The 21,154-nt window shown below is 51.7% G+C and overlaps 1 protein-coding gene across 2 annotated transcripts; it reads right to left on the bottom strand.

The window, feature by feature from the left end:
• Nucleotides 1-1,557: 1,557 nt before the first annotated feature.
• LOC142913279 (basal cell adhesion molecule-like) lies at nt 1,558-19,726 on the bottom strand. 2 transcript variants are annotated; one of them, XM_076060816.1, is made up of 11 exons: nt 19,667-19,726; nt 14,794-14,927; nt 14,235-14,360; nt 13,695-13,845; nt 12,769-12,985; nt 11,797-11,861; nt 10,439-10,523; nt 9,854-10,036; nt 4,662-4,873; nt 3,015-3,168; nt 1,558-2,241 (listed from the first exon to the last, which is right to left on the bottom strand). In XM_076060816.1, exons 3-11 carry the CDS (start codon nt 14,282-14,284, stop codon nt 1,946-1,948), a joined length of 1,413 nt encoding a protein of 470 aa, XP_075916931.1. In that variant the 5' UTR covers nt 14,285-14,360; nt 14,794-14,927; nt 19,667-19,726; the 3' UTR covers nt 1,558-1,945. The 2 variants fall into 2 exon arrangements, with proteins under 2 accessions (XP_075916931.1, XP_075916932.1); XM_076060817.1 differs by having other exon boundaries at nt 1,560-2,241; nt 13,695-13,819; nt 19,667-19,724.
• Between the last annotated feature and the right edge of the window lie 1,428 nt (nt 19,727-21,154).

Below are 21,154 nucleotides of genomic sequence, written 5' to 3'. Positions count from 1 at the left end.
TTCTCGACGATTGCCTTGACCTTTGCTAAGATTAGCCAAATAAGCGGATTCTTTACTCATCCATCCCTCGAAGTTGGCTGTATCACTTGGGGTAGCTAATACCCACATTAGAATGAGCCAGCACCGTTTTTAATGACAGACAGTAAAATGGAATGATGGATTGATCCATTGATATCAATATCGATTTCGCATTTAATTAAGCATGCATTGAATCGAATATGAAAACAATCGATTATTTTTATCTGAATGTTTATGCAATGGGCCCAAATTCACTACAATGTTATAAAAAACGGATAGATGATTTTATTTAAATTGCGGCAATTCATCTAATCACGAGGTGCAACTAGTGACATCATTGTTACACCTACATCAGAGAGCCACCTTGCATTTTTTGTTTCACTTAATTTGGATTCGACCAACTCTGAGAGTGAGATATAAGTAGCACATGTCAGATGACTGACACGCATTGAACTGCTCTAATGGAGCACAGGAATGTGCTGGTTAAGTGTGACCTCTTGAAGAGATGCCAGAAGATATTCTCGTGGTGTTTCTTGTGGCATCTTTACTAATTGAGACATCGATCTGCTGCCAGTAGGAATTTCCCTGCCTTGTGTATTGGCTTCGATATTACAATTCGGAACATAAATAGTTAAGCATTCAGAAAAATAGTAAAATAAAAAATACAACTGCACATTAAACATGTGCTCAGACACATTTGGCCAATCAGGGTGGAGTCTAAGGTGAAACTGGCTGTTTGCTACTGGAAAATTGATTAAGTAACTGTACTCTTTGTTTTACTGTAACCATCTCTGCGTAAAAACAAATTGCATTGTCTAAGGGTATCAGCTTTCCCTGTTCCTTGGCTGTTTGCTCAAAATGTCACGGTTAGATCCGTGTTGAAACAAATAAGAGACACTGACCTTCAAAATGTCATGGTTAGATTCGTGTTTAAACAAATAAGAGACACTGATCTTCGAAATGTCACGGTTAGATCCGTGTTTAAACAAATAAGAGACACAGATCTACAAAATGTCACGGTTAGATCGGTGTTTAAACAAATAAGAGACACAGATCTTCAAAATGTCACGGTTAGATCCGTGTTTAAACAAATAAGAGACACTGACCTTCAAAATGTAACGGTTAGATCCGTGTTTAAACAAATAAGAGACACTGACCTTCAAAATGTCACGGTTAGATCCGTGTTTAAACAAATAAGAGACACTGACCTTCAAAATGTCACGGTTAGATTCGTGTTTAAACAAATAAGAGACACAGATCTTCAAAATGTCACGGTTAGATCCGTGTTTAAACAAATAAAGAGACATTGACCTTCAAAATGTCACGGTTAGATCCGTGTTTAAACAAATAAGAGACACTGACCTTCAAAATGTCACGGTTAGATCCGTGTTTAAACAAATAAGAGACACTGACCTTCAAAATGTCACGGTTAGATCCGTGTTTAAACAAATAAGAGACACAGATCTTCAAAATGTCACAGTTAGATCCGTGTTTAAACAAATAAGAGACATTGACCTTCAAAATGTCACGGTTAGATCCGTGTTTAAACAAATAAGAGACACAGATCTTCAAAATGTCACGGTTAGATCCGTGTTTAAACAAATAAGAGACACTGACCTTCAAAATGTCACGGTTAGATCCGTGTTTAAACAAATAAGAGACACTGATCTTCAAAATGTTACGGCTCGATCCGTGTTCGCGACCTGAGCTCAAAACACAAAAGACACAAGGTGATGATGATGGTGGTGATGATGGTGGTGGTGATGATGGTGGTGGTGACGATGGTTGTGATGTTGACGACGGCGGTGTTGGCGCTGACGATAGCGATGGCGGCGGCGGCGGTGGCAAGGAGCCCGCTTGCAGGCCTGCCTCACGGCTCCGTGTGTCTTGGAGGCAGCGGCAGGCCGTCAACACCGCTGCTGCCTCGTCAGTGACGACCGCACATCTCGGCCAGCGACCTGCGGCCGTGCCTGGTGGCCGCGCCCGTGGCCCTGTGCAGCGCCAGCGTGTGGCCACCGCCCTCCTCCTCCTCGCTCACGACGAAGCCGACCGCGATCGCTGCCTCTCCTCCTCCCGATCCCTCCTCTTCCGACTCTCCCGAGCAAACGTGACGAAGGGCCAAAATGATGACGACGAGGAGGGGGACGATCATGAAGATGATGGTGAGGATGATGATGATCCACGGTAGACCACGTCCCGACTCCTCCGCTTCCTCCGCTCCTCCTGCGAGTGGAGAGAGACGGCGTGGGCAGAGAGCGCGGAGAGAGAGCAGAGAGAGTGGAGAGAGTGGAGAGAGAGTGTGAGTGGAGAGAGATAGAGAGGAGAGAACGTGGAGAGTGGAGAGAGAGAGAGGACAGAGTGCAGACAGATAGAGAGGAGAGAGATAGAGAGGAGAAAGAGTGGAGAGAGGAGAGAGAGAGGAAAGAGTGGAGACAGATAGAGAGGAGAGCGAGTGGAGAGAGAGAGAGTGGTGAGTGGAGAGAGAGAGAGTGGTGAGTGGAGACAGATAGAGAGGAGAGAGAGTGGAGAGAGAGGTGAGTGGAGAGAGATAGGAGAGAGTGGAGAGAGAGTGGTGAGTGGAGAAAGAGTGGTGAGTGGAGAGAGAGTGGAGATAGAGTGGTGAGTGGAGAGAGATACAGAGGAGAGAGAGTGGAGAGAGTGGAGAGAGAGTGGTGAGTGGAGAGAGAGTAGAGAGAGAGTGGAGAGAGATTGGAGAGAGTGGTGAGTGGAGAGAGAGTGGAGAGAGTGGAGAGAGTGGAGAGTAGAGAGAGAGTGGAGAGAGTGGAGAGAGTAGAGAGAGTGGAGAGTGTGGAGAGAGTGGAGAGAGAGTGGAGAGAGAGTGGAGAGTGTGGAGAGAGAGTGGAGAGAGAGTGGAGAGAGAGTGGAGAGTGTGGAGAGAGTGGAGAGAGAGAGAGGCGTCTCTGCTAGTGGTATGTGAGAGAGAGAGACTCAGCGTCATCGCTGAGTCTCTCTCTCTCTCCTGCCACCCCGGTTACCTTCCACTTTGACCTTGACGGATCGCGACCTCACCAGGCCCGGCACGGAGTGCGGCGAGGTGACGCACCGGGAGCGGCCGTCGCCGCCGCTCCCCCCGGACGGCCTCGCGTGCCGCGGGGCCGGCGTGGCACCGCCGGACACCGCCTCCCCGGCCTGAGGCACGCAGAGCGCCGGGAAGGCGACGGCCGTGAGGCTCCACGGAGCGTCGAGCGCTCTCTCCGCTACACCACCCCCCCCCCCCCCGGAACGCTCACCGACACGCAACGACACGCCCACACGCGTCACCGCCAAGCGGCGGTGACGTCACCGCGGCGCTCGTGCCATGGGTCGACTGAGATGCCTGGCACGGTGCACCACCTGTACCCCCTACTGTGCCACTCACCTCATTCTCATCTTCGTAAATGTCACCCACCACCATCACCACCGTCACCACCGTCACCACCACCGTCACCACCACCACCGTCACCACCACCGTCACCACCACCGTCACCACCATCACCACCACCACCACCACCGTCACCAACGTCACCACCACCGTCACCACCGCCGTCTTTGTCTCCCCCGTGCTAGCGATGTTTACTACAAGTACTCATTAGAGGTTGAGTAGACCTAGGGGAGGCCCAGGACCGGTTCAGAAAATCGCTATCACTGCTGTTGGCTGTGAGCGGGAATCGAACTCAGGTGGTGGTGGTGGCACGGTGGTGGTGGCATGGTGGTGGTGGCACGGTGGTGGTGGTGGCACGCTGGTGGTGGTGGTGGTGGTGACGGTGGTGGTGGCACGCTGGTGGTGGTGGTGGCACGGTGGTGGTGGTGGTGGCACGGTGGTGGTGGCACGGTGGTGGTGGCGGTGGCACGGTGGTGGTGGCACGGTGGTGGCACGGTGGTTGTGGTGGTGGTGGCACGGTGGTGGTGGTGGCACGGTGGTGGTGGCACGGTGGTGGTGGTGACGGTGGTGACGGTGGTGGTGGTGGTGGTGGCACGCTGGTGGTGGTGGTGGCACGCTGGTGGTGGTGGTGACGGTGGTGACGGTGGTGGTGGCACGCTGGTGGTGGTGGTGGCACGCTGGTGGTGGTGGTGGTGGCACGCTGGTGGTGGTGGTGGTGGTGGTTGTGGTGGTGGTGACACGGTGGTGGTGGCACGGTGGTGGTGGCATGGTGGTGGTGGTGGCACGGTGATGGTGGCACGGTGGTGGTGGCATGGTGGTGGTGGTGGCACGGTGATGGTGGTGGTGGTGGTGGCACGGTGGTGGTGGTGGCACGGTGGTGGTGGTGGCACGCTGGTGGTGGTGGTGACGGTGGTGACGGTGGTGGTGGTGGCACGCTGGTGGTGGCACGGTGGTGGTGGCACGGTGGTGGTGGTGGCACGCTGGTGGTGGCACGGTGGTGGCGGTGGCACGCTGGTGGTGGTGGTGGTGGCACGGTGGTGGTGGTGGTGGTGCTGGCACGCTGGTGGTGGTGGTGGCACGGTGGTGGTGGCATGGTGGTGGTGGTGGTGGTGGCACGGTGGTGGTGGTGGTGGCACGGTGGTGTTGGTGGCACGGTGGTGGTGGTGGTGTTGGTGGTGGTGGCACGGTGGTGGTGGTGGCACGGTGGTGGTGGTGGTACGCTGGTGGTGGTGGTGGTGATCGTGACACAGCGACTGGGTACCTCTGCGCACTTGTAGTCGGGTATCCCGGACGACGAGGGCGTGACCTGGGTCGCCCCGGCCGTGACCTGGGTCGCCCCGGCCGTGACCTGGGTCGCCCCGGCCGTGACCTGGGTCGCCCTGGCCGTGACCTGGGTCGCCCCGGCCGTGACCTGGGTCGCCCCGGCCGTGACCTGGGTCGCCTCGGCGGGGCCAAGCCTCACGTCTTCCGGGTCTGGCGAGGAGGACAGACGACAACCCCCCGCTGAAATCTCGATTTGAAGCTTTCGTGACTGCAAGGATTCATCTCCTTTGGTTCTTTCGGTAAAGTCACCACCACGTAGAATGAGAATAAAATAATAAATCGATAAAATAAAATAACGCGATAAAATTCTCACGACGTTTCGGGCACGACACAAGCGGCCTTCATCAGGTGAAGGGACTTGACTGTCTGGACTGATGCTCCTGTTGTTTGTGGAGTGACTCATGCAGCTGGAGCTCCAGCGCTGTCCTCCAGACAGTCTCGTCCCTTCACCTGACGAAGGCCGCTTGCGTCGTGGCCGAAACGTCGTGAGAATTTTCATCGCGTCATTTTATTTCATCGATTTATTATTTTCATTCTCATTCCACGCGGCGGCGGCGACTTTTACCGAAAGGACCGAAGAAGACGACCGCCCACTTACTCGCGGCCAAGCGGCGCCGTCCGCTCGCGACGTCCCCCCCGAGGAGCCGCCGGCGGAGGAATCCGCAGAGTCGCGGGGCTCTCGGCGTGTCCCAGACGTCCAAATCGGGGTCGCCTCCACCTCGTCTCGCGGTGACGACGACGACGACGACGATACAACGAGGTGGAACGGGTGGCACGAGGTGGGACGGGGTGGAACGACGATACAACGAGGTGGAACGAGGTGGAACGACGATACGAGGTGGAACGGGGTGGAACGGGGTGGAACGAGGTGGAACGAGCCGTCGCGCCCACCCCCACCGGGATTCCCCCAACGCGCGACGCGCGAGAGGCGACGGTTTAGCGCGAGGAAAGTCGTCCCCAGGCGACGTGGGTTCGACGCCTCGGCCAGGGCATCTCTCCTGCCTCGTAGCAGCAACAACAACAAAACAACAACAAAACAACAACAAAACAACAACAACAAAATAACAACAACACAACAACAAAACAACAACAACAAAACAATAACAACACAACAACAACAAAACAACAACAACTCAAATAGTACAACACACCATTCCGTCCCGGGATGCCACCTATTGTAGATGCCACTGGTTCTTCACGTTCTGCAGATGTAGAAGCCACTGGTTCTTCACGTTCTGCAGATGTAGAAGCCACAGGTTCTTCACGTTCTGTAGATGTAGAAGCCACTGGTTCTTCATGTTCTGTAGATGTAGATGCCACTGGTTCTTCACGTTCACTAGATGTAGATGCCACTGGTTCTTCACGTTCTACAGATGTAGATGCCACTGGTTCTTCATGTTCTACAGATGTAGATGCCACTGGTTCTTCACGTTCTACAGATGTAGATGCCACTAGTTCTTCGTGTTCTGCAGATGTAGATGCTACTGGTTTTTCATGTTCTACAGATGTAGATGCCACTAGTTCTTCGTGTTCTGCAGATGTAGATGCCACTGGTTCTTCACGTTCTCCAGATGTAGATGCCACTGGTTCTTCACGTTCTGTAGATGTAGAAACCACTGGTTCTGCACGTTCTGTAGATGTAGATGCCATTGGTTATTCACGTTCTGTAGATGTAGATGCCACTGGTTCTTCACGTTCTGTAGATGTAGATGCCACTGGTTCTTCACGTTCTGTAGATGTAGAAGCCACTGGTTCTACACGTTCTGTAGATGTAGAAGCCACTGGTTCTTCACGTTCTGCAGATGTAGATGCCACTGGTTCTTCACGTTCTGTAGATGCCACTGGTCTTCACGTTCTGTAGATGTAGATGCCACTGGTTCTTCACGTTCTGTAGATGTAGATGCCACTGGTTCTTCACGTTCTGTAGATGTAGATGCCACTGGTTCTTCACGTTCTGTAGATGTAGATGCCACTGGTTCTTCACGTTCTGTAGATGTAGATGCCACTGGTTCTTCACGTTCTGCAGCTATAGATGCCACTGGTTCTTCACGTTCTGTAGATGTAGATGTCACTGGTTATTCACGTTCTGCAGATGTAGATGTCACTGGTTCCTCACGTTCAGTAGATGTAGATGTCACTGGTTCTTCACGTTCTGCAGATGTAGATGCCACTGGTTCTTCACGTTCTGTAGATGTAGATGCCACTGGTTCTTCACGTTCTGTAGATGTAGATGCCACTGGTTCTTCACGTTCTGCAGCTATAGATGCCACTGGTTCTTCACGTTCTGTAGATGTAGATGTCACTGGTTCTTCACGTTCTGCAGATGTAGATGCCACTGGTTCTTCACGTTCTGTAGATGTAGATGCCACTGGTTCTTCACGTTCTGTAGATGTAGATGTCACTGGTTCTTCACGTTCTGCAGATGTAGATGCCACTGGTTCTTCACGTTCTGTAGATGTAGATACCACTGGTTCTTCACGTTCTGTAGATGTAGATGCCACTGGTTCTTCACGTTCTACAGATGTAGATGCCACTGGTTCTTCACGTTCTGTAGATGTAGAAGCCACTGGTTCTTCACGTTCTGTAGATGTAGATGCCACTGGTTCTTCACGTTCTGTAGATGTAGATGCACTGGTTCTTCACGTTCTGCAGATGTAGATGCCACTGGTTCTTCACGTTCAGTAGATGTAGATGACACTGGTTCTTCACGTTCTGCAGATGTAGATGCCACTGGTTCTTCACGTTCTGTAGATGTAGATGCCACTGGTTCTTCACGTTCTGCAGATGTAGATGCCACTGGTTCTTCACCTTCTTCAGATGTAGATGCCACTGGTTCTTCACGTTCTGCAGATGTAGATGCCACTGGTTCTTCGTGTTCTGCAGATGTAGATGCCACTGGTTCTTCACCTTCTGCAGATGTAGATGCCACTGGTTCTTCATGTTCTACAGGTGTAGATGCCACTGGTTCTTCACGTTCTACAGATGTAGATGCCACTGGTTCTTCACGTTCTCCAGATGTAGATGCAAGTGGTTCTTCATGTTCTGTAGATGCCACTGGATCTTCACTATCTGTAGATGTAGAAGCCAGTGGTTCTTCACGTTCTGCAGATATAGATGTCACTGGTTTTTCACGTTCTGCATGTGTAGATGCCACTGGTTGTTCACGTTCTGCAGATGTAGATGCCACTGGTTCTTCACATTCTGTAGATGTAGATGCCACTGGTTCTTCACGTTCGGCAGATGTAGATGTCACTGGTTCTACACGTTCTGCAGATGTAGATGCCACTGGTTCTTCACGTTCTGCAAATGTAGATGCCACTGGTTCTTCACGTTCTTCAGATGTAGATGCCACTGGTTCTTCACGTTCTGCAGATGTAGATGCCACTGGTTCTTCGTGTTCTGCAGATGTAGATGCCACTGGTTCTTCGCGTTCTTCAGATGTAGATGCCTCTGGTTCTTCACGTTCTGTAGATGTAGATGCCACTGGTTCTTCACGTTCTGTAGATGTAGATGCCACTGGTTCTTCACGTTCTGCAGCTATAGATGCCACTGGTTCTTCACGTTCTGTAGATGTAGATGTCACTGGTTATTCACGTTCTGCAGATGTAGATGTCACTGGTTCTTCACGTTCAGTAGATGTAGATGTCACTGGTTCTTCACATTCTGCAGATGTAGATGCCACTGGTTCTTCACGTTCTGTAGATGTAGATGCCACTGGTTCTTCACGTTCTGTAGATGTAGATGCCACTGGTTCTTCACGTTCTGCAGCTATAGATGCCACTGGTTCTTCACGTTCTGTAGATGTAGATGTCACTGGTTCTTCACGTTCTGCAGATGTAGATGCCACTGGTTCTTCACGTTCAGTAGATGTAGATGTCACTGGTTCTTCACGTTCTGCAGATGTAGATGCCACTGGTTCTTCACGTTCTGTAGATGTAGATGCCACTGGTTCTTCACGTTCTGCAGATGTAGATGCCACTGGTTCTTCACCTTCTTCAGATGTAGATGCCACTGGTTCTTCACCTTCTGCAGATGTAGATGCCACTGGTTCTTCATGTTCTACAGGTGTAGATGCCACTGGTTCTTCACGTTCTACAGATGTAGATGCCACTGGTTCTTCACGTTCTGCAGATGTAGATGCCACTGGTTCTTCACGCTCTGCAGGTGTAGATGCCACTGGTTCTTCACGTTCTCCAGATGTAGATGCCAGTGGTTCTTCATGTTCTGTAGATGCCACTGGATCTTCACTATATGTAGATGTAGATGTCACTGGTTCTTCACGTTCTGCAGATGTAGAAGCCAGTGGTTCTTCACGTTCTGCAGATATAGATGTCACTGGTTTTTCACGTTCTGCAGGTGTAGATGCCACTGGTTGTTCATGTTCTGCAGATGTAGATGCCACTCGTTCTTCACATTCTGTAGATGTAGATGCCACTGGTTCTTCACGTTCGGCAGATGTAGATGTCACTGGTTCTACATGTTCTGCAGATGTAGATGCCACTGGTTCTTCACGTTCTGCAAATGTAGATGCCACTGGTTCTTCACGTTCTTCAGATGTAGATGCCACTGGTTCTTCACGTTCTGCAGATGTAGATGCCACTGGTTCTTCGTGTTCTGCAGATGTAGATGCCACTGGTTCTTCGCGTTCTTCAAATGTAGATTCCTCTGGTTCTTCACGTTCTGTAGATGTAGATGCCACTGGTTCTTCACGTTCTGTAGATGTAGATGCCACTGGTCTTCACATTCTACAGATGTAGATGCCACTGATTCTTCACATTCTGCAGATGTAGATGCCTCTGGTTCTTCACGTTCTGTAGATGTAGATGCCACTGGTTGTTCATGTTCTACAGATGTAAAAGCCACCACCGCCATCTATTGCGTGGCGGTTGAACTTACAACTCTCGTTCCGAACAGGCAACTGGACTTACAAACAGGTTTGAGCGTCTCTCTGAACGTTCAAAAGTCAAATGTTCATAGGTAGTGGTAGTCTCTGTGTTTAATTTGACCTTAACCCAATAAGATGGTCCGTCAGGCATGTATTTTCTGTTGTGCACATCACACACATGTCTGTTGTGCACGTCACACGCATCCCTTGTGCACCGGCGTCTGCCTGGTGTCCCGTGTACTCACAATGCAGCCCCACGTGGATCGTCTCCGAGGCAAAGGCCTCGCTCCTGCCGCCCGGCATCGTGTAGTTCACCACGCAGCGGTACCCGGCTCCCACATCCTGCTCCTCCGGTTTGTAGCTCAGGACGGATGTCACGGCGAAGGTGCCGTTGGCCTCCGTCGCTACCGTCCGCGTCACTTTCACGTCTAGCCACGCGCACGCACGCAAAGACAAAGATCCCCCGTGTGGACTTCAACAGACCGTTGGGACAAGTGCTGTTAGCGAGTGGCAGCCCGGCACGACACGCGAGGGGGTGGGCGGCCAGCACCACGCCCTGCCAGCTTTGTCCCCGCGGCGCTAGCGATGTTTACTCACTGCACCACGTAATAGTATACACTACGCAATACACGGCACTATAGCAGACGTATTCACCAACAGATACATTAACCGACAGATACATTCACCAGCAGATATATTCACCAGCAGATACACTAACCAACAGATATATTCACCAACAGATACATTAACCAACAGATACATTCACCAGCAGATATATTCACCGGCAGACACATTAACCAACAGATATATTCACCAGCAGATATACTTACCAGGTGATGGCAACAGGGGCAGGGAAGCCTTGTACCAGGTGATGTGGGGCTCTGGGTAAGCGTTGTGCACGAAACATTTACCAATCTGCACGAGAGGGAAACAGACCAACACACACAACAAAGAACCCCTGTATAGCCTTAACAGACTGTAGGGGCAAGTGCTGTTAGCGAGCACCTATAAAGGCCGGAACGGTACACGAGGGGGTGGGTGGCCAGCACCACGCCCGACCGCCTTTGTCTCCCTAGTGGCAATGTTTACACACCGCACCAGGTACTCATTTGAGGCTGAGTCGACCTAGGGGAGGTCCGGGACCGGTTCAGATAATCGTCACTGGTGTTGGCCGTGAGCGGGAATCGAACCCGGATCGCCAGGTTCATAGCGCAGTGCGCTAACCGCTACACTACCGCTCCTCACTCACACAGAGACACTCACACAGAGAGACACACATAGAGACACACAGAGACACTCACACACAGAAACAAACACAGACCAACACACACAACAAAGACAAAGAACCCATGTATAGCCTTAACAGACTGTAGGGGCAAGTGCTGTTAGCGAGCACCTATGAAGGCCAGAACGGCACACGAGGGGGTGGGTGGCCAGCACCATGCCCGGTCGCCTTTGTCTCCCCGGTGCTGGCGATGTTTTTACGCACCGCACCAGGTATTTGAGGCCGAGTCGACCTAGGGGAGGCACAGGAACCGGTTCAGATCATCGTCACCGGTATTGGCCGTGAGCGGGAATCGAACCCGGGTTGCCAGGGTAGTAGCGTTATCCACGTCGGGATCGAACCCACGACCTCCTGCGTACCAGGCGAGGTAGTCAACATCCCCCTAACCAAAACTAAACCACGTTTGAATCTACGCACGAATCGGTGGCGTCTACAGCACAGCCGTTGGCGTGCGGCCGTTTTCGCGAAGGGGACGCCGTGAAGGTTAAAAAAAAGAACAACCCTTAAATGACCGTCAGCGGACGGCGCAACAGGAATTTGAAATAAAAAAATGTCAACGTATTCTAGATTTAAAGCTTTCGTGACTGCAAGGATCTCCATACTCTTTGGTTCTATTCGGTAAAGTCACCACGTAGGTAAAAAAGTAAAACAACAAAAAATCACGACGTTTCGGCCACAACACAAGCTGCCTTCATCAGGTGAAGGGATCAGGCTGTCTCGAGGACAGCGCTGGAGTGAAACACAGCCACGCTCAGACCGCGAGACAACCTGATCCCTTCACCTGATGAAGGCCGCTAGTGTTGTGGCTGAAACGTCGTGATTTTTGTCGTTTTACTTTTTTACCTACGTGGTGACTTCACCGAATAGAACCAAAGAGAATGTCAACGTAGGCCAAGGGTTCACCTCGTGGCGCTGTCCGTTGAGCAGCACGGGCCGCTTGCTCGCCGTCACGGCCACCGTGGGGGCCGCTGGAAGGGAAGCGAGGGGAGGGGCCGTCCCATGCGTTAATTTGTCGCGGGGCCGTCATCGGCCACTTGCTCCTGAGTCCGACCTCACTCGGAAATGTGGCCGGGTAGTGCGTCATGTATAGTAGCAGCAGTGTGCACGCCGTGCAACGCGTGTGGAATCGACGGGAGTGAAGTTGGACTTACGGGCAAAATAGACTAACGAACGTGGACCCTCTGGATCCCGGCTTATTCGTATGTGGGTAACGTTCGTAAGAAGTAACGTCGGTAAGTAGTAGAGACCACGCAAAAATGTTCGCGAGTGAGTCACTGTAGTAACGTTCGTAAGTAGAGGCGTCACGCAGTAACGTTCGTAATGTCCACTAAGGAGTCTCCGTAGCAACGTCCGTAAGTAAGGGGAGCCCTCGTAATGTCCACTAAGGAGTCTCCGTAGCAACGTCCGTAAGTAAGGGGAGTCTTCGCAATGTCCACTAAGGAGTCTCCGTAGCAACGTCCGTAAGGGGAGCCCTCGTAATGTCCACTAAGGAGTCTCCGTAGCAACATCCGTAAGTAAGGGGAGCCCTCGTAATGTCCACTAAGGAGTCTCCGTAGCAACGTCCGGAAGTAAGGGGAGTCCTCGTAATGTCCACTAAGGAGTCTCCGTAGCAATGTCCGTAAGTAAGGGGAGTCCTCGTAATGTCCACTAAGGAGTCTCCGTAGCAACGTCCGTAAGTAAGGGGGGTCCTCGTAATGTCCACTAAGGAGTCTCCGTAGCAACGTCCGTAAGTAAGGGGGGTCCTCGTAATGTCCACTAAGGAGTCTCCGTAGCAACGTCCGTAAGTAAGGGGGGTCCACGTCGTAGGGGACGTCCCCCCCCCCCCCCACTGCGCATCATTCTAAAGTGAGTAGCCCCGACCGTGAGCTCGCTTACAAAACAGCCGCACTCTTGTGGTCGCCTCTGCCACGCCGGCCCGCCCCGCAAACACCTGGCAGATGAAGTCTCGCTCATCCGCGACCACCGTCGCGTCCAGCGCCAGGGCGGAATCGTCGCGTTGGGCATCAATGCGGTCCGTGTAGCCGGTATCCGCGTCGGCCACGAAGCGTCGTGAGTCGCGGTACGATATCCTCACTCGCGAAGTTGTCGAAATCTGCGCCGGGGGGGGTTTTGGCGACGGCGGTCGGGCGTATGACAGCGTGGTGAGTCTATGGGTAGCAGTGGTGAGTCTATGGGTAGTGGTGAGTCTATGGGTGGCAGTGCTGAGTCTATGGGTAGTGTTGAGTCTATGGGTGGCAGTGCTGAGTCTATGGGTAGCAGTGTTGAGTCTATGGGTAGCAGTGTTGAGTCTATGGGTAGCAGTGTTGAGTCTATGGGTGGCAGTGTTGAGTCTATGGGCAGCAGTGTTGAGTCTACGGGCAGTGTTGAGTCTATGGGTAGCAGTGCTGAGTCTATGGGTGGCAGTGTTGAGTCTACGGGCAGTGTTGAGTCTATGGATAGCAGTGCTGAGTCTATGGTGCAGTGTTGAGTCTATGGTGCGGTGTTGAGTCTATGGGCAGTGTTGAGTCTATGGTGCAGTGTTGAGTCTATGGGCAGTGTTGAGTTTATGGTGCAGCGTTGAGTCTATGGTACAGTGTTGAGTCTATGGTGCGGTGTTGAGTCTATGGGTAGCAGTGTTGAGTCTATGGGTGGCAGTGTTGAGTCTATGGGTAGCAGTGTTGAGTCTATGGGTAGCAGTGTTGAGTCTATGGGTAGCAGTGTTGAGTCTATGGGTGGCAGTGCTGAGTCTTTTGCTCACCGTACGTATCCGCCCATGACAAGTGGAGGTGTGCGGGGGGGTGGGTGGGGGTGGCAGTACTCACGATGTACCACTGGGTGACCACGCCGCTAGCCACGGAGACGTTGTACGTGCAGGGGACCACCAGAGGGCGTCCCAGTTCCACCTCGACCAGCGGCCTCACGGAGATGGAGATCGCCGCATGGCCACCTGCCACGATCACCGCACGCAGACTCCTAGTGTAGTGTATAGTGTAGTGTATAGTGTAGTGTATAGTAGTGTATAATGTAGTGTATAGTGTAGTGTATAGTGTAGTGTACAGTGTAGTGTACAGTGTAGTGTACAGTGTAGTGTATAGTGTAGTGCATAGTGTAGTGTATAGTGTAGTGTACAGTGTTGTGTATAGTGTAGTGTATAGTGTAGTGTATAGTGTAGTGTAGTGTGTAGTAGTGTATAGTGTAGTGTATAGTAGTGTAGTGTATAGTGTAGTGTATAGTAGTGTAGTGTATAGTAGTGTAGTGTATAGTAGTGTAGTGTATAGTAGTGTAGTGTATAGTGTAGTATACAGTAGCGATGCCCCCGCTGTGTGCTGCGGTGTGACGACGTACACGATGGCGATTATCACCTTGCAAGGAGAAGGAGGCGAGGAGGAGGAGGAGCACCACCAGACACCATGGCAACATTTGGTCGGCACCGTCCTCGCCGCAGATTGTGGAGCCGTCAAACCACCGTGGCCTTCCCGTCGCTAGTCCTAGTGTAAGTATTAAACGCGACGCATTTCACGATACAGGTCGAGCGGTCCTCCACTCATGACGGAGATGCGTTACGACGACCCTCATCGCAGGTCTAAAATATCGTTAAGTCTAAGATGGCCCTAGCCTACCCGGGAGTCTTAAAGAATGGTGAAAATTTAGCAAGACAGAGTAATTTACAGTACCGTACTGTGTAAACTATATACTGTATTGCACAGTAAAATTCAAAGTAAAAAACAAGGTAAATTCTTAGCCTACCTATGTGAACTGCAATTTCATAGAAAGTGTTTTCAGGAAACAATCCTCTGCTATAAAAACTTTTAACATGCATTAAACGTATGTATCGTAGTAACCCTAAAATGAAATCGCTAAAGCTATGTTATCATACACGCATTGAACGTATCGTAACGTATCATATTGTACTGGACTCACCAAGATTCTGTCCGTCGTCTGCACACTTGAATGATGTTAGGTTGTTGATGGCCACATTAACTTAGTTGTTGGAAGAGGAGGATGGCGATGATCAAGTTACAGTCTCGTACCTCGTAGCATGCTGCTGCGTTTGCCTGCCACGCAAAATTAAAAATATTTTGCTATTTTGTCATATTGCTATCGCCATCGTAACTGTGGTGCCACCACAGCGGAGCAACTCCGCCGGCTATACCCTCTCCTCGCACCCCCCTCCCCATCCCACGAACGCACGCACGCCCCACTAAACACCCGCATGTACCCCCGTAGGGTCGCGAGGAGGGATCACCTGGTGCGATGGGTTTTCACCCGAGGACCCCACTAGCAGGGACGTTCCACGGTTTCCCCGGACCAGGAAATTGGCCGAGCCCCCCAGACCGGATTACATGGCGCCCCCCCCCCCCCAAGAAGGGGGCATAGAGCTTTACAGGCCGGCCGCGATGAAGCATACACAGCACGGGGGGGTGGGACCTTCAGCCAGTACCCAGCGGTAGGGTAAACAGTGGGGTGGGAGGGAAAAGCCCCTAGGCAGATAAGAAGTTGACTTAAGTTGGAGGGAACGAGGGGATTATCGATGAGTCAACGGCGAGGAACGCAGGCACAGAGACAATGGGAAGGGGGGGGATGACGCGACCCCCCCCCACCCAACGGCCAGAGCGCTCAAAACGTCCGTAAAGAGGATTCGATTGGATGCGCAGGATGACGTCATGTGACCCGGGGGTTAAGGGGCTTTGGAGACATAAGGGGGCCGGAGGGGCGGATTGAATCAGAGTTCTTCTGGAGCGGCGGGAGAGACCAGCCGTCCTCAGCGTCCGTTCGACGCCTGCAGGGTGGAGCTGGAAACGGTCGGCCAGAAAAAGTCCCCGAGGCGAGCATCTTCCCCAGCCCCCATCGGGCAGCTGAAGAGGTGAGTGGGTACGGGAAAGGGGGGCCTATTCAGTCAGCTCGAGCTTGGGGGATAGACGCACTCTGCGACGGGTAAGTGATAGGAGGAAGGGTGCTGGCTGGAGGGGGCCATAAACGGGGGTTCACTATTCGCTCCGGGAAATAAATCTTAGCACAGACTGACGCTGTGACGCGTGGTGCCATGTGTGCGTCTGTGAAGAGCGGTGGGAGAGCGGTCGGCGCAACGACGGTGTGTGGGTGACTTTAATCGGCATAGGCAAGACGCGCACGAACACAAATAAATAATTAATTAGAGGGACGCTTGAACGCGCCCGCGAGCGTAGCGCGCAGAGAGTAATTAATTATTGATTCCGAGCGCCGTTGGCTTGTTGACACAATGGCTTAGCAGAAGTAATTAATTAACTCTAAACAGCCGGCCAGTCAAACCATTACGTCATCCACGCGGTTAGGCCACACGGAGTGGGGGAATCACGCGGCGCCTAATCAACCCCTAGGCGGGCTGGGCCAGCCGCTAGCTATGTCGGTCCGAGAGACACAAACGCGGAGGGGACGGGGGTGGGGGAGGCAAACACCCCCCCCCCCGCGCGTGGAGGGGGAGGGGGGTACCAGCCCCCACCCATTAGACGTGGCGCCCCCCCCCCCGCTCGTGGTGAGTGAGATCAGCCCCCACGTAATGGGGAGTGGGGAGGGGGGCACTAGCCCCCACATAACATCTAAATATCGTAAGTCGGACCGTCGTAAGTCGGGGACCACCTGTATAGAGACCACACACACCACACATTATGATAGAGAACACATTATTATTTATATAGAGACCACACACACACACAACACATTATTATTATAGAGAGACCCCCCACACACACACATATTCTACAAACAAAATGAAGGTACCCCCATGGGTTCTCCCTTATCAGTGGTACCAAATGTTTTCAATGAGAAATTTGAAACAGATGCCATCCAGCCATCCACCCTACGTCCTTCCTTGTGGAAGAGATACGTAGATGACACTTTCGTCATTTGGCCGCATGGCCTGCCAGCACTGAACCATTTTTTCAACCACATAATTTCCATACACCCATCCATCAAATTCACCATGGAAGTGGAGAATGACGATAAGCTACCATTCCTGGATGTTTTGATCGAGGAGAGGCCTGATGGCTCATTGGGACATTGCATCTGCAGGAAAGCCATCCACACGGGTTCCTTTCTAAAGCCTGATTCCCAACACCATCCGGCCCAGAAGAATTCTCCCATTAAATCACTACACTATAGGGCAACACTGCATCTCCGACCAACATCACCGAGCCAGTGAACTGGAGCACGTACACAAGGCCCTCAAGGTGAATGGATACTCAGGCCGCACAATGAACGGGACGGATGAACGAGACGAACAGGAACAGGAACGAATGGGACTAATGAACGGGACGGATGAACGGGACGAACAGGAACAGGAACGAATGTGACTAATGAACGGGACGGATGAACGAGACGAACAAACAGGAACAGGAACGAATGGGACTAATGAACGAGACGGATGAACGAGACGAACAGGAACAGGAACGAATGGGACTAATGACCGGGACGGATGAACGAGACGAACAGTAACAGGAACGAATGGGACTAATGAACGAGACGAACAAACAGGAACAGGAACGAATGGGACTAATGAACGAGACGGATGAACGAGACGAACAGGAACAGGAACGAATGGGACTAATGACCGGGACGGATGAACGAGACGAACAGTAACAGGAACGAATGGGACTAATGAATGGGAGGGATGAACAGGAACAGGAACGCAGCTTTGGCGACAGGCTCCGTGACATCGCGAACGCGGTGGAGGCCGCAAGCGGCGAGCGAGGACGCAGGAGTCGGAACGACGCCGCCATTGACACAAATAAACGCACGGCGGTGGCGAGATTGGCGATTGTATCGCCGCGGTGAAAACACTACAACTACGACCGCAACAACATCGTCAACAACAACAACGTCGTCAACAACAACATCGTCAACAACATCGTCAACAACAACGTCGTCAACAACATCGTCAACAACAACATCAACATCGTCAACAACAACATCGTCAACAACGTCAACAACATCGTCGTCAACAACATCGTCAACAACATCGTCGTCAACAACATCGTCAACAACGCCAACAACATCGTCAACAACCTCGTCAACAACATCGTCAACAACAACATTAACATCGTCAACAACAACATCGTCAACAACGTCAACAACATCGTTGTCAACAACATCGTCAACAACAACATCGTCAACAACATCAACAACATCGTCAACAACGTCAATAACATCGTCGTCAACAACATCGTCGTCAACAACATCGTCGTCAACAACAACAACATCGTCAACAACAACCAACATCGTCAACAACAACATCGTCAACAACAACATCCTCAACAACAACATCGTCAACAACATCGTCAACAACATCGTCGTCAACAACAACGTCAACAACGTCAACAACATCAACAACAACAACGTCAACAACAACATCGTCAACAACAACATCGTCAACAACAACCAACATCAACAACAACATCGTCAACAACAAGAACGTCAACAACAACATCGTCAACGACAACATCGTCAACAACAACATCGTCAACAACATCAACAACAACAACATCAACATCGTCAACAACAACATCGTCAACAACAACATCGTCAACAACATCAACAACATCGTCGTCAACAACATCGTCAACAACATCAACAACAACATCATCAACAACAACATCAACAACATCGTCAACAACAACATCAACAACAACAACAATGTCGTCAACAACATCGTCAACAACAACGTCGTCAACAACAACATTGTCAACAACAACAACATCGTCGTCAACAACATCGTCAACAACATCGTCAACAACATCAACAACAACATCATCAACATCAACAACATCGTCAACAACATCATCAACAACATCAACAACATCGTCAACAACATCAACAACAATGTCGTCAACAACAACATTGTCAACAACAACAACGTCAACAACATCAACGACGTCGTGAGCGGCCACAGAGAGTGGCGGCGGGACGCTCGGAGCGAGCGGAATCCGAGCAGCGACAGCTGAAGGTGCCCCAAGTAGCTCAAGGAGTTGGGGGGTTGGGGGGGAGCCCGGATTGATGGCAAAGGTAGGAGCTGAATCAGACGTCAAAAATATACAGCAGCAGCAGGCATTGTCAGGGTCTGGATAGAACCCACAACCTCCTGTAGACCATGCGAGGTGGTCAACATCTCATAGCCACCGTGATAATGATGAGAAACACAGACTACAAATATACAGCAGCAGTAGCAGGCATCGTCAGGGTCTGAATAGAACCCACGACCTCCTGCCTACCAGGCAAGGTAGTTAACATCTCATAGCCACCATGATGATGATGAGAGACACACAGACTATAAATATACAGCAGCAGCAGGCATCGTCAGGGTCTGGCTAAAACTCACGACCTCCTGTATACCAGACGAGGTAGTCAACATCTCATAGGCACCGTGATGATGAGAGAGACACAGACTACAAATATACAGCAGCAGCAGGCATAGTCAGGGTCTGGATAGAACCCACGACTTCCTGTATACCAGGCGAGGTAGTTAACATCTCATAGCCACCGTGATGATGAGAGAGACACAGACTACAAATATACAGCAGCAGCAGGCATAGTCAGGGTCTGGATAGAACCCACGACTTCCTGTACACCAGGCGAGGTAGTTAACATCTCATAGGCACCGTGATGACAACAACAACCACAAGACAACTTTAGATTAAGGCCATCAGTCTAACTAACAACAAACAGTGACGAGGTGGGGGCAAAAAAATCGCAGACGTTAGCTGAATGTGTGTCGGGGGAGGGGGGTTGGGGAGAAAGTTAATGAGTTTATATTTAAACAAACTTTGTTGTAACAACTCCGCCACCGCCGCCACCACCACCGCCGTGAACTTCACCGCAATGCTGAACTCCACGCGACCTAAGGGACCGCGGTGATTTGCGGCTCAACGTCAGTTGCTGAGCTCCACGCGACCCCAGGAAGTGCCCCCCCCCTCGAGGCTTGCCGCGACCTAAGGGACCGCGGTGATTTGCGGCTCAACGCGACTTGAGCGTGGACAATGAGAACCAAGCCAAAAAACGTAACTTGTATATAAATAAATATTGTTTACAAATATAATTTTTTTTTATTGTCAACGATATTATCTAGTATTGTCACGAGTGTGACGTACGTATAGCAAGTTTTACAGTAGTCGATACGACATTGAGGAAGTGTGTTAAAATTTTAGTCCTTGCCGGTAGAGGTCAGAGGTCGCTCCGTCTCACGCTGAAGACGTCCTGCGGACGTTCACGATGGGCAGCTGGAGACTGCTTCAAGCCCAGCAGCAGCTGCTGCTGCAGCTGCTTCAAGCCCAGCTGCTGCTGCTTCTGCTTCAAGCCCAGCTGCTGCTGCTGCTGCAGCTGCCGGGCACGAGCGGTTGGCCTCCCGCAACCGGTAACGAGGCTATTCACTATTTTTAATTTATTTAAACCAGTTAAGGCGCAACACTGAGATGTTTTTTGTTTAATATATATTGTAGCTCTCTGTTTGCACCTGGCACGCCGCATCCACACGCGCACGCACGCACATGCACACACAAAGACAAAGATCCCCCGTGTAGCCTTTAACAGACTGTTGGGGCAAGTGCTGTTAGCGAGCAGCACCTATGAAGGCCGGTAACGGTACACGAAGGGGGTGGGTGGCCAGCACCACGCCCGACCGCCTTTGTCTCCCCAGTGCTGGCGATGTTTACACACCGCACCAGGGTACTCATTTGAGGTTGAGTCGACCTAGGGGAGGCCCGGGACTGGTTCAGATAATCGTCACTGGTGTTGGCCGTGAGCGAGAATTGAACCCGGGTCGCCAGGTTCATAGCGCAGCGTAGCGCTAACTCGCTACACTACTGCTCCCCACTCATACACACGCACACGCGTGTGCACACACGCACGTACACACGCACGCACGTACACACACACACGTACACACACACGTACACACACACGCACGTACACAGACACACGTACACACACACGTACACACACACACGCACACAAAGATCACCACCACCACGTGACGCCCTTTGACAGGCTGCCGTGGCGAGCGCCGTCCACGAGCAGCAGCAGCACCACGTGACGGCCGCTACTGTGGTACACGTGGTGGGTGAGCGGCCAGCACCACGCCCGGCCGCCTTTGTCTCCCCCAGCGGCCGTGTTCGTACACTGCATCCAGCTACGCACTTAATGCCGAGTACAACCTAGGGGAAGGCACGGGTACCGGTCGAGGTTAATCGTCGCCGATTTTGGCCGCGAGCGAGAGCGATATTCGAGCTCGTCGTCACCGGGGGTTCACGGGGAT

This window comes from Petromyzon marinus, unplaced genomic scaffold, assembly GCF_048934315.1.
Source record: "Petromyzon marinus isolate PM22_M1 ecotype Great Lakes invasive population unplaced genomic scaffold, UKy_Petmar_22M1.pri1.0 PM_G_Scaffold_24, whole genome shotgun sequence".
In the NCBI taxonomy this organism is placed as follows: domain Eukaryota; kingdom Metazoa; phylum Chordata; class Hyperoartia; order Petromyzontiformes; family Petromyzontidae; genus Petromyzon; species Petromyzon marinus.
This window is presented reverse-complemented; position numbering and strand designations above follow the sequence as displayed.

Coding starts and splice junctions, on each gene's coding strand:
- LOC142913279 (XM_076060816.1), bottom strand. CDS start 14,284: ATGGTGTCTGGTGGTGCTCCTCCTCCTCCTCGCCTCCTTCTCCTTGCA. Junction 12,986..13,694: donor TGGTCACCCAGTGGTACATC/GTGAGTACTGCC, acceptor CCCCCGGCGCAG/ATTTCGACAACTTCGCGAGT. Junction 4,874..9,853: donor GATCCACGTGGGGCTGCATT/GTGAGTACACGG, acceptor CCTCCTCGCCAG/ACCCGGAAGACGTGAGGCTT.